This window comes from Aquarana catesbeiana, linkage group LG07, assembly GCF_042186555.1.
Source record: "Aquarana catesbeiana isolate 2022-GZ linkage group LG07, ASM4218655v1, whole genome shotgun sequence".
Lineage (NCBI taxonomy): Eukaryota > Metazoa > Chordata > Amphibia > Anura > Ranidae > Aquarana > Aquarana catesbeiana.
The window spans coordinates 54,086,971-54,104,933 of record NC_133330.1 but is presented as its reverse complement, the minus strand read 5'-3'; the positions used below and the strand labels follow the sequence as shown (position 1 = coordinate 54,104,933).

Genomic DNA, 17,963 nt, shown 5'->3' with positions numbered 1-17,963 from the left:
CTTCTCACTTGCTGTTTTGGCTATGGGACAGGCAGTTAAGGGAAATCTCCCTATTGGGACATAGCAAAAAAAAAAAACAAAAAAAAAACATTTGCCTTTTTAACTTGCAATTTCAGAGTGTCTGCAAGAAAAAAAAAAATCTTAATATTGTTTCTGTGGGATTGTCCCGGAAAACTGGGACCAGTTTGAAATAAATTGTCCCCACTGACGCTGTGTGCTTTGACTTTTCTCAACTTTGGCCAGCAGATGTCGCTGTGTTGCAGCACGTTGAGCGTCGGAGGACGGGTTTCCGTCCCAGTCAGTGACGCTATATCCTCGGGCTGCACTTTCAAGCCTCCGCCAACAGGTGGGGCAGCGCTACGTAGACTGCGGTTCCCCGGCGCTGCCGGTAGGTGTCGCTGTGTTGTAGCCGGCCGGTGGCCGCATTGTTAGCGGCGATATCCGGCGGAAGCGGTGACAGAGCAGATCCCTAAGCTGCAGAGATGCCGCTAGAGAACCTGGAAGAAGAGGGTCTGCCCAAGAACCCCGATCTCCGTATCGCCCAGCTCAAGTTCCTCCTCGGCCTGCCTGACACCCGCAGCGATGTGCGGCTCCGCGCCGAGCTTATGGAGGCCGTCACCGGCAACAGTGAGTACGAGAGAGCGCTGCCCGGATACCAACACAGGGCAGGCCTTCACCCTGCAGGGGGCGCTACACCGAGCCCGGCTCGTACCTCTATGGGCTGAGTCACTGCTGGGCCCCGTGTGGGGGATGGGTCTTCCTACCCCATGGAGGTCTATGGGGCTCCCTACCCCTATATCATGGAGGTCTATGGGGCTCCCCCCCCCTATATCATGGAGGTCTATGGGGCTCCCCCCCCTATATCATGGAGGTCTATGGGGCTCCCCCCTATATCATGGAGGTCTATGGAGCCCCCCCTATATCATGGAGGTCTATGGAGCCCCCCCTATATCATGGAGGTCTATGGGGCTCCCCCCCCTATATCATGGAGGTCTATGGGGCTCCCCCCCCCCTATATCATGGAGGTCTATGGGGCTCCCTACCCCTATATCATGGAGGTCTATGGGGCTCCCCCCTATATCATGGAGGTCTATGGAGCCCCCCCTATATCATGGAGGTCTATGGAGCCCCCCCTATATCATGGAGGTCTATGGGGCTCCCCCCCCTATATCATGGAGGTCTATGGGGCTCCCTACCCCTATATCATGGAGGTCTATGGAGCCCCCCCTGTATCATGGAGGTCTATGGAGCCCCCCCCCTATATCATGGAGGTCTATGGAGCCCCCCCCCCTATATCATGGAGGTCTATGGGGCTCCCTACCCCTATATCATGGAGGTCTGCCGGGGCTCCCTACCCCTATATCATGGAGGTCTGCCGGGGCTCCCTACCCCTATATCATGGAGGTCTGCGGGGCTCCCTACCCCTATATCATGGAGGTCTGCGGGGCTCCCTACCCCTATATCATGGAGGTCTGCGGGGCTCCCTACCCCTATATCATGGAGGTCTGCCGGGGCTCCCTACCCCTATATCATGGAGGTCTGCCGGGGCTCCCTACCCCTATATCATGGAGGTCTGCCGGGGCTCCCTACCCCTATATCATGGAGGTCTGCCGGGGCTCCCTACCCCTATATCATGGAGGTCTGCCGGGGCTCCCTACCCCTATATCATGGAGGTCTGCCGGGGCTCCCTACCCCTATATCATGGAGGTCTGCCGGGGCTCCCTACCCCTATATCATGGAGGTCTGCCGGGGCTCCCTACCCCTATATCATGGAGGTCTGCCGGGGCTCCCTACCCCTATATCATGGAGGTCTGCCGGGGCTCCCTACCCCTATATCATGGAGGTCTGCCGCTGCTCCCTACCCCTATATCATGGAGGGGGATGGAGTCCTGTGAATTATGTAATCTATGGAGGTGACCACAGAAAGGGGGTGCAGAAGATGAGACACCCCAATACATCAATCCTCACTGTTCTTTCACCCTTATCTTACCCTCTCCCACCCTAACCACCCACATTGTACCCCAAATTTTACCCTCCCCCGTCCTAACCCCCTCCAGATCTTGCGCCCCCCCCCCCCCAGCCTGAGCCCTCCAGATCTTGCGCCCCCCCCCCCCCCAGCCTGAGCCCTCCAGATCTTGCGCCCCCCCCCAGCCTGAGCCCTCCAGATCTTGCGCCCCCCCCCCCCCAGCCTGAGCCCTCCAGATCTTGCGCCCCCCCCCCCCCAGCCTGAGCCCTCCAGATCTTGCGCCCCCCTCCCCCCCAGCCTGAGTCCTCCAGATCTCTCCCCCCCCCCCCAGCCTGAGTCCTCCAGATCTCTCCCCCCCCCCCCCAGCCTGAGCCCTCCAGATCTCTCCCCCCCCCCCCCAGCCTGAGCCCTCCAGATCTCTCCCCCCCCCCCCCAGCCTGAGCCCTCCAGATCTCGCCCCCCCCCCAGCCTGAGCCCTCCAGATCTCGCCCCCCCCCCAGCCTGAGCCCTCCAGATCTCGCCCCCCCCCCCCAGCCTGAGCCCTCCAGATCTCGCCCCCCCCCCCCAGCCTGAGCCCTCCAGATCTCGCCCCCCCCCCCAGCCTGAGCCCTCCAGATCTCGCCCCCCCCCCAGCCTGAGCCCTCCAGATCTCGCCCCCCCCCCCCCAGCCTGAGCCCTCCAGATCTCGCCCCCCCCCCCCAGCCTGAGCCCTCCAGATCTCGCCCCCCCCCCCCAGCCTGAGCCCTCCAGATCTCGCCCCCCCCCCCAGCCTGAGCCCTCCAGATCTCGCCCCCCCCCCCAGCCTGAGCCCTCCAGATCTCGCCTCCCCCCCCCCAGCCTGAGCCCTCCAGATCTCGCCTCCCCCCCCCCAGCCTGAGCCCTCCAGATCTCGCCTCCCCCCCCCCCCCCCAGCCTGAGCCCTCCAGATCTCGCCTCCCCCCCCCCCCCCCCAGCCTGAGCCCTCCAGATCTCGCCTCCCCCCCCCCCCCCCCCCCAGCCTGAGCCCTCCAGATCTCGCCCCCCCCCAGCCTGAGCCCTCCAGATCTCGCCCCCCCCCAGCCTGAGCCCTCCAGATCTCGCCCCCCCCCCAGCCTGAGCCCTCCAGATCTCGCCCCCCCCCAGCCTGAGCCCTCCAGATCTCGCCCCCCCCCAGCCTGAGCCCTCCAGATCTCGCCTCCCCCCACCCCACCCCCCCCAGCCTGAGCCCTCCAGATCTCGCCCCCCCCCCCAGCCTGAGCCCTCCAGATCTCGCCCCCCCCCCCCCAGCCTGAGCCCTCCAGATCTCGCCCCCCCCCCCAGCCTGAGCCCTCCAGATCTCGCCCCCCCCCAGCCTGAGCCCTCCAGATCTCGCCTCCCCCCCCCCCCCCCCCAGCCTGAGCCCTCCAGATCTCGCCTCCCCCCCCCCCCCCAGCCTGAGCCCTCCAGATCTCGCCTCCCCCCCCCCCCCCAGCCTGAGCCCTCCAGATCTCGCCTCCCCCCCCCCCCCAGCCTGAGCCCTCTAGATCTCGCCCCCCCCCCCCAGCCTGAGCCCTCTAGATCTCGCCCCCCCCCAGCCTGAGCCCTCCAGATCTCGCCCCCCCCCCCCCAGCCTGAGCCCTCCAGATCTCGCCCCCCCCCCCCCCAGCCTGAGCCCTCCAGATCTCGCCCCCCCCCCCAGCCTGAGCCCTCCAGATCTCGCCCCCCCCCCCCCAGCCTGAGCCCTCCAGATCTCGCCCCCCCCCAGCCTGAGCCCTCCAGATCTCGCCCCCCCCCCAGCCTGAGCCCTCCAGATCTCGCCCCCCCCCCCAGCCTGAGCCCTCCAGATCTCGCCCCCCCCCCAGCCTGAGCCCTCCAGATCTCGCCCCCCCCCCCCAGCCTGAGCCCTCCAGATCTCGCCCCCCCCCCCCCCCAGCCTGAGCCCTCCAGATCTCGCCCCCCCCCCAGCCTGAGCCCTCCAGATCTCGCCCCCCCCCCGCCTGAGCCCTCCAGATCTCGCCCCCCCCCCGCCTGAGCCCTCCAGATCTCGCCCCCCCCAGCCTGAGCCCTCCAGATCTCGCCCCCCCCAGCCTGAGCCCTCCAGATCTCGCCCCCCCCCCAGCCTGAGCCCTCCAGATCTCGCCCCCCCCCCCAGCCTGAGCCCTCCAGATCTCGCCCCCCCCCCCAGCCTGAGCCCTCCAGATCTCGCCCCCCCCCCCAGCCTGAGCCCTTCAGATCTCGCCCCCCCCCCCCCCCCAGCCTGAGCCCTTCAGATCTCGCCCCCCCCCCCCCCCAGCCTGAGCCCTTCAGATCTCGCCCCCCCCCCAGCCTGAGCCCTTCAGATCTCGCCCCAGCCTGAGCCCTTCAGATCTCGCCCCAGCCTGAGCCCTTCAGATCTCGCCCCCCCCCCCAGCCTGAGCCCTTCAGATCTCGCCCCCCCCCCCAGCCTGAGCCCTTCAGATCTCGCCCCCCCCCCCAGCCTGAGCCCTTCAGATCTCGCCCCCCCCCCCAGCCTGAGCCCTTCAGATCTCGCCCCCCCCCCCCAGCCTGAGCCCTTCAGATCTCGCCCCCCCCCCAGCCTGAGCCCTTCAGATCTCGCCCCCCCCCCAGCCTGAGCCCTTCAGATCTCGCCCCCCCCCCAGCCTGAGCCCTTCAGAACTCGCCCCCCCGCCTGAGCCCTTCAGAACTCGCCTCCCAGCCTGAGCCCTCCAGAACTCGCCCCCCAGCCTGAGCCCTCCAGATCTCGCCCCCCAGCCTGAGCCCTCCAGATCTCGCCCCCCAGCCTGAGCCCTCCAGATCTCGCCCCCCAGCCTGAGCCCTCCAGATCTCGCCCCCCCCAGCCTGAGCCCTCCAGATCTCGCCCCCCCCAGCCTGAGCCCTCCAGATCTCGCCCCCCCCAGCCTGAGCCCTCCAGATCTCGCCCCCCCCAGCCTGAGCCCTCCAGATCTCGCCCCCCCCCAGCCTGAGCCCTCCAGATCTCGCCCCCCCCCAGCCTGAGCCCTCCAGATCTCGCCCCCCCCCAGCCTGAGCCCTCCAGATCTCGCCCCCCCCCAGCCTGAGCCCTCCAGATCTCGCCCCCCCCAGCCTGAGCCCTCCAGATCTCGCCCCCCCCAGCCTGAGCCCTCCAGATCTCGCCCCCCCCCAGCCTGAGCCCTCCAGATCTCGCCCCCCCCAGCCTGAGCCCTCCAGATCTCGCCCCCCCCAGCCTGAGCCCTCCAGATCTCGCCCCCCCCAGCCTGAGCCCTCCAGATCTCGCCCCCCCCAGCCTGAGCCCTCCAGATCTCGCCCCCCCCAGCCTGAGCCCTCCAGATCTCGCCCCCCCCAGCCTGAGCCCTCCAGATCTCGCCCCCCCCAGCCTGAGCCCTCCAGATCTCGCCCCCCCCAGCCTGAGCCCTCCAGATCTCGCCCCCCCCCCCAGCCTGAGCCCTCCAGATCTCGCCCCCCCCCCCCAGCCTGAGCCCTCCAGATCTCGCCCCCCCCCCCCCCAGCCTGAGCCCTCCAGATCTCGCCCCCCCCCCCCAGCCTGAGCCCTCCAGATCTCGCCCCCCCCCCCGCCTGAGCCCTCCAGATCTCGCCCCCCCCCCCGCCTGAGCCCTCCAGATCTCGCCCCCCCCAGCCTGAGCCCTCCAGATCTCGCCCCCCCCAGCCTGAGCCCTCCAGATCTCGCCCCCCCCCCCAGCCTGAGCCCTCCAGATCTCGCCCCCCCCCCCAGCCTGAGCCCTCCAGATCTCGCCCCCCCCCCCAGCCTGAGCCCTTCAGATCTCGCCCCCCCCCCCCCCCAGCCTGAGCCCTTCAGATCTCGCCCCCCCCCCCCCCCCAGCCTGAGCCCTTCAGATCTCGCCCCCCCCCCAGCCTGAGCCCTTCAGATCTCGCCCCAGCCTGAGCCCTTCAGATCTCGCCCCAGCCTGAGCCCTTCAGATCTCGCCCCCCCCCCAGCCTGAGCCCTTCAGATCTCGCCCCCCCCCCCCAGCCTGAGCCCTTCAGATCTCGCCCCCCCCCCCCAGCCTGAGCCCTTCAGATCTCGCCCCCCCCCCCAGCCTGAGCCCTTCAGATCTCGCCCCCCCCCCCCAGCCTGAGCCCTTCAGATCTCGCCCCCCCCCCAGCCTGAGCCCTTCAGATCTCGCCCCCCCCCCCAGCCTGAGCCCTTCAGATCTCGCCCCCCCCCCAGCCTGAGCCCTTCAGAACTCGCCCCCCAGCCTGAGCCCTTCAGAACTCGCCTCCCAGCCTGAGCCCTCCAGAACTCGCCCCCCAGCCTGAGCCCTCCAGATCTCGCCCCCCAGCCTGAGCCCTCCAGATCTCGCCCCCCAGCCTGAGCCCTCCAGATCTCGCCCCCCAGCCTGAGCCCTCCAGATCTCGCCCCCCCCAGCCTGAGCCCTCCAGATCTCGCCCCCCCCAGCCTGAGCCCTCCAGATCTCGCCCCCCCCAGCCTGAGCCCTCCAGATCTCGCCCCCCCCAGCCTGAGCCCTCCAGATCTCGCCCCCCCCCAGCCTGAGCCCTCCAGATCTCGCCCCCCCCAGCCTGAGCCCTCCAGATCTCGCCCCCCCCCAGCCTGAGCCCTCCAGATCTCGCCCCCCCCCAGCCTGAGCCCTCCAGATCTCGCCCCCCCCAGCCTGAGCCCTCCAGATCTCGCCCCCCCCCAGCCTGAGCCCTCCAGATCTCGCCCCCCCCAGCCTGAGCCCTCCAGATCTCGCCCCCCCCAGCCTGAGCCCTCCAGATCTCGCCCCCCCCAGCCTGAGCCCTCCAGATCTCGCCCCCCCCAGCCTGAGCCCTCCAGATCTCGCCCCCCCCAGCCTGAGCCCTCCAGATCTCGCCCCCCCCAGCCTGAGCCCTCCAGATCTCGCCCCCCCAGCCTGAGCCCTCCAGATCTCGCCCCCCCCCAGCCTGAGCCCTCCAGATCTCGCCCCCCCCAGCCTGAGCCCTCCAGATCTCGCCCCCCCCAGCCTGAGCCCTCCAGATCTCGCCCCCCCCAGCCTGAAGCTCACGCTCACCCTGAAGCTCACCTTACCCTTTTCCGGCCCCTCATCTTGACACTCACCTTACCCTTCTCTTTGCCAACCCTTGCCCTGATGCTCACCCTGACGCTTGTCTTACCCTTCCCTTCACCATCTTTTGTCTTGACCCTTACCTTTTCTCCCCTGCCTTTGTGTTAACCCTTACCTTCTCTCCCAGCCTCCACACCCCAACACTCACCTTATCCTCCCAGTCACTGAGATGAAGCAAGTACCTGGTAAGTGAAATCAGAGCAGAAATAGTATTTCAAGGAAAGGTTGTCAGAGACCACCTCCATGTTTCTCTGATATTTTATGTTCCGTCTGGAGTGCTGGAAGATTCTGTAACTGGCTATTTGTGGTTTATGAGAACATTTCATAGGCTGGATCCAATCAATACTCTTCTTACCTGTTTCCAGACATGGCTCCTTATTATGAGGGTCTCTGCAAGCAGCTGGACTGGCAGGTGGATACGGACCTGCTCAATAAGATGAAGAAGGCCAATGAAGAGGAGCTGAAGAGGCTGGACGATCAACTGGAGGATGCAGAGAAAAATCTGGGCGAGAGTGAAATCCGAGATGCCATGATGGCACGAGCAGAGTACCTGTGCAGGATTGGTGACAAGGTGAGCTGCCAGGCAGAATGTACTTCTATGAGCCTGATGTATTTCCTATCAACATACTAAAGTCCAGAAATGACCACGTCAGAAGTAAAGCTTGGTATTCCTGTTTCAGGAAAAACAAAACCCCTAGGTCAACTTCCAATGTTCACCATTTATTGGAGTCATTTGTGAAATTTGAGGAAAGAGATCATGGGTGGATTGCCAATTAGAGGTCGACCGATATGGGTTTTTCTCTGGCCGATGCCGATATTTAGAAATCGCGGTGGCCGATATGTGATGCCGATTTTTTTTTTGGGCCGATATATTAGGCCGATTTTTTTTTTTTTTTTTACCCTTCATCTCATAAAATCTAACAGTTAGACCCCTTTCACACTGGGGTGTTTTTCAGGCGCTTTTGGGCTAAAAATAGCGCCTGTAAAGTGCCTGTAAAACGGCTTCCCTGCAGTCTCAGTGTGAAAGCCCGAGTGCTGTCACACTGAGGCGATGCGCTGGCAGGATGTTAAAAAAAAGTCCTGCAAACGGCATCTTTGGAGCGGTGTATACCACTCCTCCACCACTCCTGCATTGAAATGAATGCGCACCGCTGCCGAAGCGCCTGCAAAGCGTTTCGGCAGCTGCGCATTTAACCCCTTCCTTGGCTGCTAGCTGGGTTATAAGCGCCCTGCTAGCAGCCGAATAGCGCCGCTAAAACTAGCAGCGTTTTTTACCGTCAACGCATGCCTGCTCCAGTGTGAAAGCAACCTTAAATGATACAGAAAATTTTTTACATTTAAACATTTATTAAATGAAACAAACCTCCAATCAGTTCACTTGTATGTAGAATTTAGATAAAAAAAAAAATAAAAAAAAACTATATCTTAAATATTAAATACACAAAAACAGGTAATCAAAACTTTTGGATGAAAAAAAAAATGGGCTAACTTTACTGCTTAGTTTTTTTTTTTAATTTATTAGTGTATTTTTTCAAAAAATATTGCGTTTGAAAGACCGCTGCGCAAATACCGTGTGACATAAAATATTGCAGCAACTGCTATTTTATTCCCTAGGGTCTCTGCTAAAAAAAATATATAATGTTTGGGGGTTCTAAGTGATTTTCTAGCAGAAAATACAGGATTTTTACTTGTAAGCAACAAGTGTCAGAAAAGATTTAGTCTTTAAATGGTTAAACTGAGAACTTCTACACATGGAGCTCAGTTCATTCATAAGTGTAAACATTGTATCCTTCAGGTTCTTTTTATCAGATCTGGCTGCCCAGAGAGGGGAGAAGTCTCTTCACAGAAGTTTTCAGGCAACTTGTATTGACTTCTATTACAGAAGTAATTTGCTGATATCGGCCTTTTTTATCAGCACAATCAGCCGATGCCGTTTAAAGCGGAGCGGCACCGAAAAAAATTTTTTTAAAAGTCAGCAGCTACAAATACTGCAGCTGCTGACTTTTAAAACATGGACACTTACCTGTCCAGGGCGCCCGCGATGTCGGCACCCGAGGCCGAAGCGTCTCTCCGTCCTCGGGTGCTGCCGCCTCCATCTTCGGTAAGGGAATCAGGAAGTGAAGCCGTGCGGCTTCACTTCCCGGTTCCCTACTGCGCATGCGCGAGTCGCGCAGCGCAATACGAATGGTCCCTGCTGCCTCTGGGACCCGTGTGTTTCCCAGCAGGCAGCGGGGGGGGGGGGGGGGACAGGATGTGGCGTAAATACCCGCAGATTCTGCGGCTATCTACGCCGGAAGTGGGTACAGATACCTGTAATATACAGGTATCTGTACCCCCCTCCCCCCTGAAAGGTGCCAACTGTGTCACCGGAGGGGGGGAGGAATCTAATGAGTGGAAGTTCCACTTTTGGGTGGAACTCCACTTTAAGTAAAAAAACACCAAATATCGGCCGATATATCGGTCGACCTCTATTGCCAATAGCAGCTTATAGAGTTAGTGCTGTTTTTAGGGCCCCTTTAAGCCATCGTGTGTTACTGCACCATTTTTCACAATGGCAGCAGCACCGACATGTTTGTCTACTTTCACAGTGAGCGGTTGGCTTGCTTGAGGAAGTGATCACTTCATGTGTACTGTAAGGACGTGGGCCGGTGTCAGGGAACCCCCGTATGACAGGGGCTATTGTCGGTCCCCTGGAGACTCCCTGTAGGACGGGGAACAGTCCCAATTGGACAGTTAAAGTGGGTGGAACCATTTTGAATTGTGTATCTAAAAATAATTTTTGTTTCCACTTTCACATCTTGCATGCTAGCTGTTTGGTGCCTTCATAACATTATGTTAAAACAGACATTTCCCTGTAGCAACTTTCTGTATGTTAGAGATTATGGTCAGGCCTTGGTGAGGGATTGCAGAGAAAAACATAAATCTATGGTTCACTGACTTATAAACTTGGCTTGAGAGAGGGCAGTAGTAAAGATCTATTACCACACAACTCTACTGAGCAGGTTGCAGAGCCCCCCAGATGTAATGAGAAAATATTAGCTGCTCCTTGTACAGTTTTACAGTGGCAAAAAAAAAAAAGTATGCAAGGCCATTTTAATGAACTTTTTTTGCAGTCATCTGATCCTCAATACACAACAATAGACGAACACAATGTGCTTAAAGAGGGAGTCCCGCAATTTTTTTTTTTTTTTTTAAAGTCAGCTGCTACAAATGCTGCTGACTTAAAATATGGACACTTGCCTGTCCCAGGGTCCAGCGATGTCGGCACCCGAGGCCGAACTGTCCCTCAGTCCTCGGATGCTGCCGCCACCATCTTTGGTATGGGAATCAGGAAATGAAGCCTTGCGGCCTCACTTCCCGGTTCCCTACTGCGCATGCGCGAGTTGCACAGCGCAATCTGAATGGTCCGTGCTGTCTCTGGGACCCATGTGTGTCCCAGCAGACAGCGCGGCGGGACAGGAAGAGGCATAGACTTCCGTGGGAGTCTATGCCCAGAAGTGGGTGCAAATACCTTTCTTAGACAGGTATCTGCACCCCCCTCCCTCTTGAAAGGTGCCAAATGTGACACCGGAGGGGGGGAGGGTTCCGAAAAGTGGAGGTTCAATTTTTGTGTGAACCTCCGCTTTAAGCTGATAACACACAAACAATTCAAATTTCTTGTTTATTTATTGAACAACGAAGATTCTGCATTGTGCCTTGAGTCATCTTGTCCGGGCACCTAATTCTAAGAAGGGTAGCCCATGGTACTTAACTGTCTCCATTTATAGACAATTTGTCTGTCGACTGATGGATCCCTGAACACTTTGAGATTGCTTTGTATCCCTTTCCAGTCTTATGCAGATTAGCTACTCTTGATCGCATAAGGTCTTCTGAGAGCTCCTTTTTGTGAGGCATGATTCTCATCAGCTGATGCTTCTTATGAACAGCAATCTTAAAATGTTTGTCTTTTTTGTGTCGGTGTTATCTGCTTAAGCACATTGTTTTCTATTGTTGTGACTTAGATGAGGATCAGATCACATTTTATGGCAAATAACTGCAGAAAAACAATTCTTTCCAAGGGGTGTGCAGACTTTTTCTTCCCACTGTATCTACCAACTAGTTATTTTTGATGTCCCTTTTAAACCGATCACACTAATATATTTAAAGTTCAGCAGTGCTCCCCCGCATTGTAAAGGTTTAATGCTGGTCAACTACCGTATTCCTTACCCTGGCAAGCGCTGATGCACTCTTTTCCCTGATGCTATGGGCAGTCCCTCTGTCATTATGCTTGATGCAGGGCTATTAGTCCTAGATAATATGTGGGGAAGTAAGCCTAGGACTACAGGTAGGCTTGCTTTGGAGAAGAGGCATTGGGGGACTGGTGGCACAGATAGAGGAAGCTTGCCAGAGTGAGGCGCTAGGTAAGTATCACACCTTTTATTCTTCTACTCCTAGACTTGACAACGAGCAGAACTCTCTGATTCCTACTTTATTAAATTGTATTGTAATTGTACTGTCAGCCCTCATGTTGTAAAGTGTTGCGTAAACTGCGCTATATAAATCTTGTATAATAAGCATTTAACCCTTGCAGTGGGGTGAGGGGCAGGGGGAACTGTAATGCCCCGTACACACGAGTGGAATTTCCATTGGAAAAACCATCCAAGATTTTTTCTGACGGAATTCCGCTCAAGCTTGACTTGCATACACACGGTCACACAAAAGTTCTCTGAACTTTCGACCGTCAAGAACGCGGTGACGTACAACACTACGACAAGCTGAGAAAATGAAGTTCAATGCTTCTGAGCATGTGTCGAATTGTTTCCAAGCATGCGTAGGAATTTTGCACGTCGGAATTTCCGATCGGAACTTTTTCCGACCAAAAAATAGAGAACCTGCTCTCAATCTTCTGCTGGTGGGAATTCCGCCAGCAAAAGTCCGATGGAGCATACACATGGTCGGAATTTCCAACCAAAAGCTCACATCAGACTTTTGCTGGCGGAATTTCCGCTCGTGTGTACGGGGCATAAGAGTTATTTTTTCTTACTCATTGAGTTGAGCTTTAAGTAGGCTCCTGCCTCCCTGAAAAACTACTTAAAAAAATATCGAAATCCACATTGGTTCAATATAATATTGAAAAAAGTACAGTTTCGTCAATCAGACTGGGTACCTCCCTGAAAACAATTGGCTATATGTTAAAAAAAAGTTTTTGGTGGGACAAAGGGATGTCACTGGAAAGCAATCAAAGGGAGGATCAATCACGGTATATTTTAAACAAACTATAAAGCTTTATTGATATACAAATCACTGGTCAGTCCAACCAGGGTGGTACTAGTACCCCCTGAGTGGATGACGTTCCTACAGTGTAACCTTTCATAGATAAATACAGTGGCTTGCGAAAGTATTCAGCCCCCTTGAACTTTTCAACCTTTTGCCACATTTCAGGCTTCAAACATAAAGATATAAAATTTTAATTTTTTGTGAAGAATCACCAACAAGTGGGACACAATTGTGAAGTGGAACGAAATCTATTGGATATTTTAAACTTTTTTAGCAATTAAAAAACTGAAAAGTGGTGCATGCAAAATTATTCGGCCCCTTTACTTTCAGTGCAGCAAACTCACTCCAGAGGTTCAGCGAGGATCTCTGAATGATCCAATGTTGTCCTAAATGACTGATGGTGATAAATAGAATCCACCTGTGTGTAATCAAGTCTCTGTATAAATGCACCTGCTCTGTGATAGTCTCAGGGTTCTGTTGAAAGCGCAGAGAGCATCATGAAGACCAAGGAACACACCAGGCAGGTCCGTAATACTGTTGTGGAGAAGTTTAAAGCCGGATTTGGATACAAAAAGATTTCCCAAGCTTTAAACATCCCAAGGAGCACTGTGCAAGCGATCATTTTGAAATGGAAGGAGTATCAGACCACTGCAAATCTACCAAGACCTGGCTGTCACTCTAAACTTTCAGCTCAGACAAGGAGAAGATTGATCAGAGATGCAGCCAAGAGGCCCATGATCACTCTGGATGAACTGCAGAGAACTACAGCTGAGGTGGGAGAGTCTGTCCATAGGACAACTGCACAAATCTGGCCTTTATGGAAGGGTGGCAAGAAGAGAGCCATTTCTTAAAGATATCCATAAAAAGTCTTGTCTAAAGTTTGCCACAAGCCACCTGGCAGACACACCAAACATGTGGAAGAAGGTGCTCTGGTCCGATGAAACCAAAATCGAACTTTTTGGCCACAATGCAAAACGATATGTTTGGCGTAAAAGCAACACAGCTCATCACACTCAACACACCATCCCCACTGTCAAACATGGTGGTGGCAGCATCATGGTTTGGGCCTGCTTTTCTTCAGCAGGGACAGGGAAGATGGTTAAAATTGAGGGGAAGATGGATGCAGCCAAATACAGGACCATTCTGGATGAAAACCTGTTGGAGTCTGCAAAAGACCTGAAACTGGGACGGAGATTTATCTTCCAACAAGACAATGATACCAAACATACAGCAAAATCTACAAAGGAATGGTTCACAAATAAACGTATCCAGGTGTTAGAATGGCCAAGTCAAAGTCCAGACCTAAATCCAATCGAGAATCTGTGGAAAGAGCTGAAAACTGCTGTTCACAAACGCTCTCCATCCAACCTCACTGAGCTCGAGCTGTTTTGCAAGGAAGAATGGGCAAGAATTTCAGTCTCTCGATGTGCAAAACTGATAGAGACATACCCCAAGCGACTTGCAGCTGTAATCGCAGCAAAAGGTGGCTCTACAAAGTATTAACGCAAGGGGGCCGAATAATTTTGCACGCCCCACTTTTCATTTTTTTTAGTTAAAGTTTCAAAAATCCAAAAGATTTTGTTCCACTTCACAATTGTGTCCCACTTGTTGGTGATTCTTCACAAAAAATAAAAATTTTATATCTTTATGTTTGAAGCCTGAAATGTGGCAAAAGGTTGAAAAGTTCAAGGGGGACGAATACTTTCGCAAGACACTGTAATAATAAACAACGTTGTCAAATTTTAAAAGACGCTGCACATAAAACCCCGCAACTCCAAAAATGTAATCCCAACCCGGGAGGGATAGTGGACAATGGTGTTGCTATAAAATGTCCTGCACACTGTAGCTCCTTTCTTGTATTAAGGTGCTCTAAATCAATCAAAAAGTATTTCCAAATAAGGACTTATACATATTCATGCAACCATATGTCACGAATTCACACCCCAACGGCTACTAACCAACCGCGACGTGCGTTCCGTGACCGGGGTATATGAGGAACTAAGGGAATAAGGGGGAACTTATACTGCGCATGTAAGACTGGCTGTAGTACTTTCACAGCCTGCACTACCTTTGGCCACCACTAGAGGGAGACTCCACTCCAATCCAGCTAGCTGACCACACACAGGCAGATACAAATCTTACATACAATCTGGTGCACTCTAAGGGTTGGGGAGCAGTCTAGCAATTACTACACACTTCTAGGATTCCTCCAGCTATCCTGCAAGCTTGAACCCCGGTGTTAATCACTCTTCCCACTGTCCCCACACCCACACACCAGACACACAATAAACGATAGCCTGCCACCACCCAACAGTTTGTCCGCAGACTGGTCTGCTGAGCCACCACACACACACAGATCTCTGTCTGGAAGATCTGTTAGCTTACAATCTGCATGCAATCTGCCAACACACAGTGCAATTGCATACCGATTGATACGTAACTTAAACCGAGTACTTAGGCACTAAAATACAACAACCTCTCCAGAGATATGAGTCCTAGCTTAGTACACAGAAGTCACTTATTAATTTTATCATTTAATATCCCGAAAGTGGGCAGTGCATATAAGATATACAAAGAAAAAGGATTTACCAAAAAAGATATAAAAAAATGCAGAAAGACACACAACTGGCAATTTGCTATGAAAATAAAAAGGGATAAAAACAGAAATAAACTTTACCAAGTAAATCTATCCGTTAGTAGAAGCATACTGGAACAGGTGGGAACTCCCCAGTTTCGAACTGGCTTCGTGGAAGAACAATGTCCATATCTCAGGCTACCCAATTTATTGAAATATGGATGCGGGCTGGACTTTAGCCCTTGGCCAATCAACCCTGGGGGGGTGTTCCTGTCTCAGCCCACAAATGTTTTGTGTTCTGAAATGACCAGAGTCAAATTGGCCCAGAACGGCGCTGATTGCTGGGTCATGGATAGGATTTCCGATACCAGCGCATCATGCCGATCGCAACAGTACCAATCACTGCCTGCCTGCCGCAATCAGGCGCCATATAACGGTTTTGTGTGGTTCTCCAGGATTCCACACCTGCTAAACATACAGAGTCACATGTAAACGTAACCCATCAGGTGTACGATCACAAGGAATTATTTTCATCTCTCTGCCGTTAATATCTTAGCTTTTATGAGAGATAAAAATGGTTCCTTAGATCTCTTGATATTAATCAAAGCTTACAGACTGTCCGGAGCCTTGTGAATGCCCCCTGCAGATCCGTGTGGCCAAGATGACTAGCAGATTTCTTTGAGCCTCAGGAAGCTGGCAATCTATGTTTACTCTAATGGGAGCTTTTATTGGCATCTAGGTGTCACATTGATCCTAGACAAAATCTCTGTCCTTTTCAAATGCTAATGAAAGAACATATGTGCATGACTGACATAGAATACTATATTTCTAATAACCCAGAATTAAACTACATCTACAATTACACTACTACAGATCACACCACATCTAGTTAAGGCAAAACTATCCTACGCTTATATTTTCGTCACATCTCCCCCTTCCAGATGACGCACAGCTGAGCCTAAACGGGTCAGCTAACGCGTCTGCATGGAAGATTCCCTAAGATGGGGGGTGAAGGTTCCCCCAACTGAAGCTTGGCACCACCGACATTTCAGCCTGTCCCTTTGCAGATAGGAGAGGGCGACCACACCCCTCTCTGACTGATCCTAACGGGTCTGGATCAGGATTGGCCAGTAGATTGCCCTGCGGATCCACTTCATCCACTGGCCACTGACTACCTACTGAAAGGGTACAGGCAAATTTGTCATTGTGTGTTGTCAGCATTCTCAGCCATTGGCTCTGGCCATCTGGTGGTACTCTATGAGCTACCACACCCAGATGTTTGAGCCTGGCATAAGGCCATCCCTGGGTGATCTGGGCCTGGTTCCATGACCTGAGTACCAGGGCCTCCACTCTTTGGCCTGTCTCCCACACTTTTTCTTGTTCTGCCTCAACAGAAGGCCTGCCAGCACAACCCCTGAATTCCTCTACGCTGACACCAAACATATCAGCCTGTAGGAACGCAGTGCCATCAGCTGCAGCCTCTGAAAGAGCAGATTCAGATGGGGTCAGTTTTCCCCCATAATTCTGTGGTTCTTCCCCTGTTATGCACAGCAACGAATCCTCAATCATGATACTCATAGCTGTGGGTACAGAGGATAAAGCCACAAAAGACTTTATTCTGCCAGGGGTCATGCTCTGACCCGTGTCATACTCTCCTACTCTGTCCTCCTCAGCAGAAGGCCTGCCAGCACAACACCTCAGTTCCTCTGGGCTAACATCAGACTTATCAGCCAGAAAGTACCCGGTGTTGTCAGCTGCAGCTGCTGAGATGGTAGGCCCTGATGGGGCCAAATTTGCCCTGTCACCCTGTAATATTCCCTCAGTGACACACAGCAATGAATCCGCAATAGCAGTACTCGCAACTATGGTGACAGAGGAGAAGATCACAGAAGACTGAATTCCACCGGGGGTTGTCCTTTGACCCACATCCCATACTCCTACTCCATCCTCAGCAGAGCATCTGTTGGCACAACACCTGAGTTCTTCTGGGCTGGCAACAAATGTATCATCCCCTAAGAACTCAGTGCTGTCAGCTGCAACTGCCAAGGGAGTAGAGTCAGATTGGATCAGATTTGCCCCCTCACCCTGTGATCTTTCCTCTGTGATGCACAGCCCAGAATCCCCAATGGAAGTACTGGTAGCTGTGATGGCAGAGGAGCAGACTACAGAAGACTTTTCCTCACATAAGGTTACAAGCACACCTTGCTTGTCCGTACCAGGATCTACTGAAACACAATTGGCCTTTTCAGCAGGTACTTCAAAACATTCCTTTTCTTTACAAGTGGTTACAGAGTCACAGTCCTGTTCCTCGTACACCCTCATCCCGCCATCCCCAACTGGCAGTCCGTCAGCCAGACCTCTGTACTCCTCCAGGCTGATGTCATTTTTAACAGCCTCAGGGGACTCAGAGTGATCTGCCACAGACGCCAGGGAGACAACAGTGTGAGGGGACCTCAGGCCTGCTTGACCAAGTTCACAAGGGTCCGACCCAGTTGGATTGGGTCCTTTCACAGACAGTCCCTCTGTAGCAGTGGGCAATGACCAGTTCGGGGCAGCCCGGTGGGCCCCGGGAGTCACCACTGCAGCAGAGGGAATGTCTGCACAGCACAGATCATGACTTTTTACATCACACAAAACATTATCAATTTCAGAGTTCATTCTGACTTTAGTTTCCTCTCTGGGCCTTGGCTCCAGAAACCCATTAGGGCCTGGACCTGGCACACAGTCACTAGTCCCCTGACCCTCCCCAGAGTTCCCAACGTGCACTGAGTCACCCAACAGTACTTTACGTGAATCCGGGGCTTCAGGTGGAGATGCAGGTTTCATGGGGGATGAATTTGGCTCATAGCAGGCTACCAACTGCACCCGGTCAGTACCCGATAGTACATTACTGGCATCTGCTATGCCTACTTCTCTCACTTTGCTTTTTGATCCTCTGAGCAAAGCAACACAAGCTGTTGGTAACACAGGGATGACTCCTCCAACCCCTGTGATAACTGTGGCTTTCTTTGGGACCACATCCTCATGGCTCCTCGATCCTGAAAGAGCTAGGACATCCATGGATCCCGTATCTCGGATCCCGACTGAAACATTATTACCTGCGGTAACCAGCTGCAGGGTATCCGCACGGCCTCCTACATTTGTGGGATCTGCTCTGCCCACTTCTTTC

General features: G+C 54.4%; 1 protein-coding gene across 1 annotated transcript in view; it reads left to right on the top strand.

Annotated features, from left to right (window-relative positions):
* The first annotated feature begins 404 nt into the window (after positions 1-404).
* The window catches only part of PSMD6 (proteasome 26S subunit, non-ATPase 6), a 37,599-nt gene continuing 20,040 nt past the window's right edge, over positions 405-17,963 (top strand). Inside the window, exons 1-2 of the mRNA XM_073592176.1 lie at positions 405-627; positions 7,329-7,534. Coding sequence (XP_073448277.1) covers positions 483-627; positions 7,329-7,534 — 351 coding nt within the window. The 5' untranslated portion in view covers positions 405-482. The remainder of the gene's footprint in view (positions 628-7,328; positions 7,535-17,963) is intronic.